Here is an 11,842-nt window from a genome sequence, read left to right as displayed (position 1 = left end):
TATCTCTCATGATTATCAAATATAAATAAATGTCTGGTACAGAATTTATACTGCCTTTAACAACTTGCATCAGAGCCTGTATGGTAACTCAGACCTTGGTCAACATAGAAGGAAAATAGCATTTCCATATTATGGTTTGGATGCTGACAGTAAATGAAGCAAACATGTCCCTACAATAGACAGGATATGGAATCAATACTAGATTAATTGAAATGATTCTAATAAAAACCCAAACTTTTTATGCTACTAACCTTACTTAATGTTTTGACAGCTCACTGATTTCTACAAATGAATGGCATATTTCCATGTCTTTGGTTTCAATAACTTGGCACTTGGTAATCGCTGATGTTAGGATTTATCAATAGAAATCTAGAGTATAACATGAAAAACGTGTACGTCAAGCAGATTTGAGTATGCATATTAAAATATACAACTACCGAATTGGAAAGAGAAAAACTCCAGTTCTTTCTGAAACAAAAACAGAAATAGTACATTTTTGTGCATCCAAAGGCGTGAAGTTAGCAAAAAAACCATTAAAAGAAAGGTACCACACAGTAGGCTCCTGGGACCTTTTATTTAGAGCTCTTTTGTGGTGTATAATACTACCCTATACTATTGTTGAAAAGGACTCGTATGTAAGGATCCGACAGTTCAAATTAATTGTATACTACTAGAATTTTAAGTTGAAGTATAGGTAATAATATGCATGAGTAGTATGGGTAGTATATGGGTATGATTGGAAAGATGAAAATTAGCATTGTTACAATATATCAAATCTTTCTTCATTATCATCTCCTTTCCTTTTATTCATCTTCTCATTTCCAATTGGTCGCTATGGTTCTTCATTTACAATCAGTCGCTAGGGTTGCAACGGGCGGCGGCGGCTGCGGTGCAGGAGCTGCCAGCGCAGCACCATCCCCCAGCGGCAGCATGCTGGGCCAAGTTCAGAGGCGTCAGCAGCAACGGAGGCCAGGACCGGCGTGAGGCCGCCGCCGTCGTCGGCCGACAGAGCGGCCTGGCGTCATGCGTGCTCGCCGCCCTGGCGGCGTCGTTCTCCCCGTTCGCTGCCGACCGCCCCGCGCGGGCCCTTGTGCTCGAGGAGGACGACGACATCGAGCTGCTGGAGCGCATCAAGGAGGACAGGAAGAAGCGCCTGGAGAAGCAAGGGATCATCAGCGCCTCAGGCACCGAGACTGGTCGGTCAGTCAGTGAATTTACATTTTCCGTGAATTTACTTGCACTTCTTCTCATGCAGTTTATTTAAAAAAAATTCCTAGAAAAAGAGAGATAAAATCTCCTAATCTTTGCAATAGCAGTAATGCTGTAGTTTGACTACAAACCACAGGGTACTTGCAGGACCTCATCTACAAGTTGAGCAATTCTACAAAGCAACCTGGCCGGTGATCAAAAGAGATGTTCTTGCATGTTTTGACGCGCTCTACCACGGTGCATGCGCCAATTTGGCCGCCTGAATTGCTCCCTAATCACTCTGCTACCGAAACGGCAAGACGCTGTGTCCCCGACTGATTTCAGACCCATCAGCCTTGTGCACAGCTTCGCGAAGCTAGTTGCAAAGCTGCTTGCCAACTGGCTTGTTCAGGAGCTGCACAACCTTGTGGACATTAACCAGAGCACGTTCGTGAAGCGACGGTCAATCCATGATAATTTTAAGTTTGTGGAGCTAGCTGCGAAAACCCTACACCGGAAACACAAGCCCAGCCTCCTAATCAAGCTTGACATCTCAAAGACCTTTGACACCGTCTGTTGGCCTTTTCTACTGCAAGTTCTACAAGCGAGAGGCTTTGGGATTAAGTGGAGGGATTGGATCTCCGTGCTCATTTCCACTGCCACCACCAGAGTGCTGCTAAATGGCTCCCCAGGTCGGTCAATACGCAACGCAAGAGGGCTGCGGCAGGGCGATCCACTATCGCCAATGCTTTTTATCCTCATTATGGAAGTGATGCACCGGCTTCTCAGAGGGCTACGGAACTGGGAGTCCTCTCCCACCCGGCTGATAGTGCCATATGTCACCAATGCTCTTTGTATGCTGACGACGTGATCATTTTTGCTAAGCCGGTGGCCCAGGATTTGATTGCCCTCAAGGGGATTCTCGACTTCTTTGGTAACGCATCTGGGTTGCACACCAACTTACAGAAGTGCTCCATCGCCCCAATTGCTTGCAATGATCAGCAAATCGCGAGAATTAGTAGCATCTTCCCTGCCCAAGTGGTAGAGTTCCCAATACAGTACCTTGGCATGCCCCTATCGGTTCGAAGACTGAGGAAATCCCACTTCCAACCCTTGATCGACAAGGTGGCCAGCAAAATCCCGAGTTGGAAAGCTCAACTCATGAACAAGGCGGGGAGACTAACAGTGGTTCAATCAGTTCTGACCGCGACCTGCACCTACAACCTAATCTCCCTTGATATACCGGCCTGGGTATTTCATGAAATCGACAAACTTAGAAAGGGTTTTCTGTGGGCAGGTAAGCAGGCAGCCAATGGAGGGCAATGTGCAGTGGCCTGGCCACTTGCATGCCGCCCTAAACTCTTTGGTGGTCTAGGAATTCAGAACCTCAAAATTGCATCGCTGGCCCTCCGATTGCGCTGGTTGTGGTTCAAGAGGACTGACGAACAACGACCATGGAAGCACCTAGCCAATACGGTGGACAACGACCATACCCTTCGTAAAATCTTCCAAATTTCCATCCGGGTACAGTTGGGCGATGGGAACACCGCACTCTTCTGGGAAGATTTTAGCGCATGACAGGACTACCGGAGTCCTCTGTTCTATTTCAAGTCATAGTGCATAAAGTGTAAGTGTGTAGCACACATACCATCAACCTTTCCATCACTTCTGTAGACCTCCATACCATTAAGGCCAGCACCTAAAGACCTGATTACTGCATCAGGGTTCTTCAATGACCAAGGTCCAAGGATGAGCGAGTGCAGATATACCCCCAGTACGACTAATTGACTGCACAACAGTCTCAGCAAATGGTTCACTTCCTCTGCAAAAAACACAGGCCCTATTATTAACACAAAGATCTTGCTACATGCAATCGACCAGTTGCCACTCCCTCACCAGCAATTTTAGTTATATGCTCCCACTTTATCGTCACCTTGAGTCTATTTAGCTTTGCCAGCATATTCTTTGCACGTAAGTATCTCCCATCTCTGATGTTCAATAGCATGCTGTACAACTCATCATATCTTGATGGACCGCATGTACCATAGTATGCAAGGATATGAACAGGCTCACCAGCACCGGCACCTTCCCTTATAGAAAATGAAATTCATAATATAATGAATCATCATATGAAATATCCCTAGTCATAATACAACTGCTTAAATGTTGTTTACAGTATCATTTTATTAGACAGGCAATGGAGCATTAAAACAATATTGCAGATCTATTTATGAGAGTCCGCAACAATAGGATGCTTGATTCATTAAGCTGCATGCAATTGATGATTTTTATTCAAAACACAGAAAGCTCTCTTCTCTAAAAGCTAAAGGGCACTTACCTTGGATTATACAGCGCACTGATTTCAACTCCAGGAATTATTCTAATGCCGAACTTGGAAGCTGCTGAAACAGCTTCTGGTATGCCAGCCATAGTGTCGTGATCTGTTAGGGAAAGAACTTTCACCTACGCCACAAACATATATAGTTTAGACACTCCAAGATTTGTAATATGTGCCCATCAATATATAACTTTTAAACAGCACACAACCATACCGAAACTTTAGGAGGTAGGTTATGGTATATAATCCATAAAACATTTCAAGGGGAAACAGGCACTAGTGCATCTCAATCATTTTTTTCAGCAGCAATTAGCTAAGCAATACACCGTCTGAACTAACCAATGCGTGCCAGAAGATGACAGCTTCATTCAAATTTAAACAAACCGATCATCAGAGGGGAGTTGAAACATCCAAGGAAACTGCTTCCCTGTTAGATACTGTAGTCACCAGTACAGCACTTTCATCCAGATACTAAGACGGGGAACAGTCCTATAAGACGGGGAACAGCTACGCACACGGCACACTGGCAGGTACAACAAACGCAATGCTCGGTTAAGCACCACAGCTAAAGACGATGAGGCCATCGAAGTCGAATTCCACAAAGCACAGTACAACGCCGCCGAACAAACGTCACAAGCATTTCCTCAAACACCTAGCAGGCAAACGGACTAGAGGCCATTTAGGATTCATCCACTTACCCCATTGCGGTGGGCGCGCTCGACGAGCGCGGTGGGGGAGAGGAAGCCGTCACTGTGGTTTGAGTGGGAGTGAAGCTCAAACAGCACGTCACCGCCACGCGCAGCCTCAGCCGGCAGGAAGTCGTCAGTGTCAGCATCGGCCGCCGAGGGTTCCGGGGGCGCGGGTGCGCCCAGGCGCGGACGTGGGGGACTGGCGGCGCGTGGGGAGAAGGGCTCGCGGAAAAAAATCTCCAAATAATATATGCGTGCTAATTACAATTTTGCCCATGCTAAAAAAGTACTTATAATCTATACTACCACGTGGTAGTATTGTGCACCGTAAAAGAGCTCTTTATTTAATCCACATTTTGTCCTTTAGACAGCAAAATTCAATTAAATTGACAAGTAAAAACCTTCGTTGCATTGGCAACTTGGCATCTCTATTTGATGTGTAACATTAGGGAAATAGAAAAATATCAGTTCAATGCAAATTGAAAACAATCTATAGTCGTGTTCTTAATTGTCCAAGTGTGGAGGGATCACTTGGATTTTTTAAATTTCGTATTGTGCAAGTGCTGAAACCAGCAAGCCACCATGACAACTGCATGAAAAAGTAACTTTGTGGGACACTCTTCATGTTTTTTTAGTGATTGCTGAGTTCTTTCCACTATTCCTTGTCAATAATTTCTGGGCACAGTTCACACCTAGCTATAGTCTATAGACGCAAATACCTTTCTCTAATGTAAAAATAATCACACCATATCATCCAAACTACTGCATGGATGCTTTAAGGCGACTGGTATATATATATTTATAGAATGCGGGGTCTCAGGTTGAAGAGGAAAATACACATGAGCAGATTTATGCATTTGATGGTGAAACGACAAATGAGTTTGATGGGTACCTTCGTAACGAGCATCCAAATATTTATCAATGAGGTTGTCCAGTCTCTTCTTCAGGGATGAAGGAAGCGATTGTATACCTGGACATGATGTAATTTGAAGATGACGGAGAGATGAGTATGCTTGTGGCCCATCGGGCAAGGATGCCAGGCTTTTGCATTCACTAAGAACGAGGCGTTCCAGGGTTGCAAACTCTCCCAAGCAACATTCGACTGATCTCAACTCTGGGCATTCCCAAATATCTATTTCCCTGAGGGATGGGGGAAGGTTGAGAACCTCTGACAAGCTTTCGCACTGCCGTATATTTAGAGATTCAAGACATGGAAGTAAGTGATCCCAGGCCGATGATGACAGCTTCGGTGCAGCGCTGGGCCCTTGATTGAATGTTGGCTCGTCCTGTAGCTCTCCGAATATGGACTTAAGCTTAGGGCAGTCGTGCAAATCCATCGTCTTGAGAGATGCGGGGACGTTGAAGACCTCTACCAGACTTTCACAATCCCGTATGCGTAGAGACTCGAGACGGGGGAGAACTTGGCTCCTTTCTGATATTGGTTGGCTAGGAGCGGCTTTCACGTACCCAATCAGACCACTGCACTTCCAAATGGTAAGGTGCCGCAAGGATACCAAGCTCTGGAACTCTTTTTCTGGCCAGTAGACAAGCGCATGGTTGATCTTCTCAATTTTCAAATCTTGCAGCTGGACAAAACATGCCCATAGTGCCAGTGGACTTGAGGGGAACAGAAAGTTGCAGCCGCTTAGCTCCAGATGTGTCAGAGGGTATTTATTACTGGCGTCCACCAGCTCAAAGGCACCATGCACAGTTGGTAAAGTAGTTTCTGTGTCTTCGACTGATAACACCAGTTCGGACAATGAGTTAATAACTGTAGGCACTATTATTGCTGTCAGTTGGCTGCCATTTATTTCTAATACACCGAGCTTTGGTGCTTCTATCACCCCCGGTTGAATTGTCAACTTCGGACATTTCTTAACACCCAGAGTCTCAAGGTCAGAGAATCTCTGCTGTTCACCATGAGTTGCTTCCGTCATCCCCAAGCTCTTAAAACTTTCTAAGTCTTCTAACAAGAGCTTCTTTAAGTTTGGAAATGCTGACCATGCTGTAACATCACTATGGTCAAATGATACTCCCTGAGATGTAGCTGATGGTAATGCTGCCAGTTCGGGGCACTTTTTGATTGATAACTTTTCAAGCTGAGGAAATATTATCTGCTGCCCTTGAGTTGCTTCAGCAGCGCCCCCCCACCTCTGAAACTTTGCTAAGCATTGTAATTTGAGTACCTTCAGGACTGGAAATGCCGACCAAAGCTTCCTCTCGTCTTGCTCCTTGGAATCTCCACAGCACGATCCTCCGAGAAGTGCTGGCCCTGGTAATGCTGTAACCTTTCCACAATTTGTAATAAACAATTTCTCAAGTTGAGGAAACATTATCTGTTCTCCTTGGACCCAGTTTACTTCACACCATCTATCAAATTCCGGCAGGTCTTCCAGCGTAAGCTCCTTCAGATTAGGAAAGTGAAAGAATGTACCACCACTGCACAAGCTTTCCAGTTTTTTCAATCTTTTCAAATGAAGAACTTGTAGAGCTGCTACACTCCCAAGTGGAGGAAGCTTATTGGACTTGTTACAGTCAAAAAGACGAAGCTCCACCATTTTTGGCAGCGTACCCATCCATGTTGGGAAACTGGTTCCTTGGTAATGCTGTATCCTCAGAGCCTCTAGTCCAGGAGGAGCTTCGAGACCCTCCAGCACCTTATGACAATGTTGTTTCTCCTCCTCACTACCTGTCCAGCTTAATGACAATTCCCTGATCTCCTTTTTATTTCCAAGACTGGCCTGTTTTGCATCTGCTGCTTTTGTCACATTTTCGAGTTGACTAAGCAGTAGTGGACCACCAAGGTTGTTTAAATGCTGCAGCTCTGCAATACTACTGCAATCAGGGCCTGTACCCACTACAAAATCTGTAAGTGTTTGCAGGGAAGTGAGATGTCCAACCTCTGGTGGCATGCGCTTCAACTCCTCACATCCGTGAGTGTAGAGGTGACGGAGGGCAGTCATGTACTTTATTCCCTTTGGAAGTCGACCAAGTTTCCAACAGTTAGAAATATTCAGCGTTTGCAGATTGTACAAAATGCTGATATCTTCCGGAAGTGCCACTATATCACTAAACGAGATATCAAGATACCTCAAGAGATGTAGCTGCTTTGGTTTCAGTAGGATTGTGCTCTTAGTCTGCCAAAGTCTCAATGCACGCAGAGAGCTGTATTTTGCGAGATGCTGCAGGGATTTTATGCGCGGATCCTTCAAAAAAATATATGTCGGCAAGAAATCTTCCCCAAGTAGTAGTGTTTGTATAGCTGGCGACCTTATATTCAGAGAATCATTCAAAACGGCCTCTGGCTCGTCACATGATAACAATATATGACGACAAGTGTTCTGAAGAAACTCATCACTCTGCTTTGGCTTCTCAGTTATGGTAGCAACTTCTTTGCCCATGACAGATAGTGCCACATCGTGCATAAGATCATGGATTTTACATGTACTTGTAGACAAATACCAATACACGAAACCATATCTTGTCCCTTTGACTTGCTTCACATCTTCAAAGAATGACCTTGAGACCAGCTCACTGAAAATCTGTTTACCAATTGTTTCATGACGAACATCTTTTTGCTCGGGAATAAAGTCATTTGCCATCCATAGTTGGATCAGCCTTTCCACGTCAATCTCATGGTCCTTGGGAAACACAGCACAGAAAGCAAAACACTGCTTCATGTGTGATGGCAGGTCATCGTAACTGAGCTTGAGAATAGGCAGGATTCGATCATCCTTGTTATGGGCGATGCTTTTGCTAATCACAGCCTTCCATTCTTCCGTGCTTGTCTTGCCACGTAGTACAGATCCTAGTGCCTTGGCTGCCAATGGAGACCCTGCACATCTCTCAACAACGTCATCAACCAAGCCAGCTAAATCAGTTGGTTTTCTCTCTTGCGAAATGAATGCTTTAGCCTCAATAATTTCCTTGATGAATTTATTGTCCAAACGTGCAATGCCATGTTCTTCACCTGTACTCATGAGTTGAGCTATTTCTTTATCACGTGTTGTCGTTAGTATGGCGCTACCAACATCACCATGTTTAAGACAGGCATTCAGCTTGTTCCACTTGTTATCATCCTTATTCCAGACGTCGTCCAATACAAGAAGGTACCTGTTACAAATAATCATGCCATTAGTGCGTTTCTATTTGTGTACGTTTCTATTTGTGTACGTCTTTTTCTTAAGTTATGTGAATGCCACCAGAGGAAGCGTAAATGGTATGTGAGATGTGCAAGTTCCGTGCATATCCAAGAGGGCAATTTGCTAGTGGTGAGGCGTTGTTGTCTTCTTGATCTAAGTTTGAAGTTGAATTTTGTGTATGTAGTTTGCATGTGCTTTACTTGTTCTTTTCAATTACGTGTTATTCTCAAGGGCAATGCACATATTTTGAGCATGTGTGAGGGAAAAAAAACCAGTGTGCGTGTTTGAGATGAGTGAATCAACATCAAATTAAATTCTAAAAGTACCTCTTTCCAGCGAGTTCTCTCTGAAGGTTCTGCAAGGCATTCTCCAGGTTGCTCTCAGAAGCGTTGCAGATCTTGTTGGCAAGGTTACAAACATCGAAATCATCTGACACGCAGACCCACTTCATTAGTTGGTGGAAATGCTTCTTCACTTCAGGGTCATTAAAGATGAGCTGAGCTAGGGTGGTCTTGCCCAACCCACCCATCCCCACAATGGGAACGACCATCGGATCCTTATTGTTAGCTTGTTCTTTGACCAACATTCTAACAATCTTTTGCTTCTCTTCATCTCTGGATCTGCTGACAATCTCTGGATCAACCATGGTGGAGTCATTCTCACGCAGATAATTTATCTGAACCTGCGCTTGTGGCTGTTTGTCGAACCGAAAGTCGCGCATCTGCTTCACAAGGGCCTCAATATCGCGCACAATCTTGCAAAGCTTGTTGCCCATCCTGCGACGGAACATGATGCGGTTGCCCATCCCGAGCTTGATGTAGCGCCCCTCTTTCTTGGCTTGACGACGGAGGGCCTCATAGTTGAATTCATCGAAGACTTGGATGGCCTCGTATGCCGCCACCTTAAGCTTCTGAAGCCAGGGTCTGATTGCTTCTCTGGAGGTTGCCTGCTTCTCTGCGGCAGTGATCCTTTCCAGGATGGCCGGCAGCATGACCTTGAGGTTCTCATGCTGCTCCTCCATGCCCTCCATGACCTTGTACTGGTCAAGGAGGTAGCTGGACGCCTTCTCCTTCACCAGGGACAGCAGTGGCCCGACCACCATGCTGCCCACAAGCTCGGCCATTAGAGCAGTCAGAGGAGCACACGCTGAGAAATGAGAACACACTTTGGAGTGGAGAAGAGGATGGTCTGCGGAAGCGCTTTGGAGGTAAATGGAGACCAACGCCAAGCACTGACCTTCTTGGGGCGCTTAATTTTTTTTTTTGATAAACCTGTTTCTTGGGGCGCTTAATTTAACGACAGATACTATGTGCTAAACTTTAGCAGTGTCACATCGAATGTTCGGATGCTAGTTAGGAGGACTAAGCATGAGCTAATTAAAAAACTAATTGCACAGATGGAGTGTAATTCGCGAGACGAATCTATTAAGCCTAATTAATCCATCATTAGTAAATGGTTACTGTAGCACCACATTATCAAATCATGGACTAATTAGGTTTAATAGATTCATCTCGCGAATTAGACTCCATCTGTGCAATTAGTTTTGTAATTAGCCTATGTTTAATACTCCTAATTAGTATCAAATATTCGATGTGACGGGTGAGCTAAACAGACCTTTAATTTATTGGTTGCATCGAAAGCCGTAATACAAAATAATATCATCACGGCTTTCCATGTGCATTCTACAGGATGGCCGGCAGCATGACCTTGAGGTTCTCATGCTGCTCCTCCATGCCCTCCATGACCTTGTACTGGTCAAGGAGGTAGCTGGACGCCTTCTCCTTCACCAGGGACAGCAGTGGCCCGACCACCATGCTGCCCACAAGCTCGGCCATTGGAGCAGTCAGAGCTCACGAGAACACACGCTGAGAAATGAGAAGACACTTTGGAGTGGAGAAGAGGATGGTCTGCGGAAGCGTTTGGAGGTAAATGGAGACCAACGCCAAGCACTGACCTTCTTGGGGCGCTTAATTTATTGACCTGCTCTGGTCTCACGCGCTTTGCTGACTCCGCGCTCACCAAACCGCGACGGGGACATATAGATGATCTATGGAAAGCCGTGATGATTAATAACTGTAGGGACTATTATTGCTGTCAGTTGGCTGCCATTTATTATTTGTAATACACCAGCTTTGGTGCTTCTATCACCCCGGTTGAATTGTCAACTTGGGACATTTCTCAACACACAGAGTCTCAAGGTCAGGGAATCTCTGATCTTCCGTCATCCCCAAGCTCTTAAAACTATCTAAGTCTTCTAACGTTTCGATTGATAACTTTTCAAGCTGAGGAAATATTATCTGCAGCCCTTGAGTTGCTTCAGCAGCGCCCCCCTCTGAAACTTTGCTAAGTATTCTAATTTATTGGTTGCATCGAAAGCCGTGATGATATTATTTTGTATTACGGCTTTCCAGGTGAACTATTATATACCAATCGCCTTAAAGCATCATCGAAAGCATCTTTACGGCTTTAGATTTAGTAATATCATCGAAAGCATCGTCAGGTGGTAGTATCATGCCGACATGAGCTTGGCTCTCAAGGATGAACTGGCGCGGTAATTGGAATCAAATTAATCCATTGATTAGTAATTAACATCAGTGTGCTAATGGAGTACGGAGGACTACTAGAGTAATTAGCTAGTCAACACAGGTTTTGCATCTGGCTACCCCAGCTGGATGGTTAGTCCGGGCCTTGGCTATGCATCGATCAACAACAAAAATCTCAAAACATAGCCTCAGTCATGATAACAAATAAAACAGAAAGCTAAGGACCTCTTGAAAGAAATCTCAAAACATAGGAATAGGAAAAATGTAGGAACGAAGTTACATGACATTTCCAATTCTACAGGGATTGAGAATGTAGGAAAGTTTGCAATTGTGTATTTAGATGAAACGTAGGAAAAACAAACAAATGAGAAGGGAGAGATAGACACAAAGAAAAGTTTCCAAGAGGTTAGACCTCATGTTAGATTTCCTGCAAAATTCTTATGGACTGAGCCATTCCAGAGGAATTTGGAAGGATTAAAAGGTTGGCCAATCCTTTGTTCCAAAGGGACACATAGGAAAAATTCCTATAGGATTCAAATCCTACAAAATTTCTACATAAATCCTATGTTCCAAAGGGGGCTTAAGAGGGGTCGGGCGCCATGCGAGAGATTGGGCTCGGATGAGAGGTTCAGAGGAGGAAGGAAGGGATGAGTAAGAAAAACCTTGAGCTCGAATACTAGACAACACGCATCTCACATCTCTTAAAACTAGACAAATTAACCCTTTTTACCTAGTCAAAGCAGTTTAGTGATTTCACTGACGTACCAATGGGTCTCACAGGTTATAATTGACCTCAGTAGCTCACCAATTGGCATTCTTTTTGGACGTTCAGAGCCAACTGACAAGATAACATGGAGATACTGATCGACAAGTCGACTATATATATTTTTTGAACACAAACGGTGATTTTATTAGATTACCCATATTACAAAATACTTATAA

At 44.5% G+C, this 11,842-nt stretch overlaps 2 protein-coding genes and 1 pseudogene across 2 annotated transcripts; 1 reads left to right on the top strand and 2 right to left on the bottom strand.

Annotated features, from left to right (window-relative positions):
• Positions 1–715: 715 nt before the first annotated feature.
• On the top strand, positions 716–1,404 carry LOC105914042 (thylakoid lumenal 16.5 kDa protein, chloroplastic-like). Its single transcript, XM_012844624.1, has 3 exons — positions 716–730; positions 857–1,196; positions 1,346–1,404. The coding sequence occupies exons 1-3, from the start codon at positions 716–718 to the stop codon at positions 1,402–1,404; spliced, it is 414 nt and encodes a 137-aa protein (XP_012700078.1).
• Positions 1,405–1,667: 263 nt separating this feature from the next.
• On the bottom strand, positions 1,668–4,641 carry LOC105914041 (annotated as a pseudogene).
• A 314-nt stretch (positions 4,642–4,955) lies between these two features.
• On the bottom strand, positions 4,956–9,511 carry LOC101758777 (disease resistance protein RGA2). Its single transcript, XM_022825327.1, has 2 exons — positions 8,684–9,511; positions 4,956–8,328 (listed from the first exon to the last, which is right to left on the bottom strand). The coding sequence occupies exons 1-2, from the start codon at positions 9,478–9,480 to the stop codon at positions 4,956–4,958; spliced, it is 4,170 nt and encodes a 1,389-aa protein (XP_022681062.1). The 5' UTR covers positions 9,481–9,511.
• Between the last annotated feature and the right edge of the window lie 2,331 nt (positions 9,512–11,842).

The sequence above is a fragment of the Setaria italica genome, chromosome III, assembly GCF_000263155.2.
Source record: "Setaria italica strain Yugu1 chromosome III, Setaria_italica_v2.0, whole genome shotgun sequence".
Taxonomy (NCBI): domain Eukaryota; kingdom Viridiplantae; phylum Streptophyta; class Magnoliopsida; order Poales; family Poaceae; genus Setaria; species Setaria italica.
This window is presented reverse-complemented; position numbering and strand designations above follow the sequence as displayed.

Coding starts and splice junctions, on each gene's coding strand:
- LOC105914042 (XM_012844624.1), top strand. Junction 1,197..1,345: donor CGCCTCAGGCACCGAGACTG/GTCGGTCAGTCA, acceptor TACAAACCACAG/GGTACTTGCAGGACCTCATC.
- LOC101758777 (XM_022825327.1), bottom strand. CDS start 9,480: ATGGCCGAGCTTGTGGGCAGCATGGTGGTCGGGCCACTGCTGTCCCTG. Junction 8,329..8,683: donor AGAGAACTCGCTGGAAAGAG/GTACTTTTAGAA, acceptor TATTTGTAACAG/GTACCTTCTTGTATTGGACG.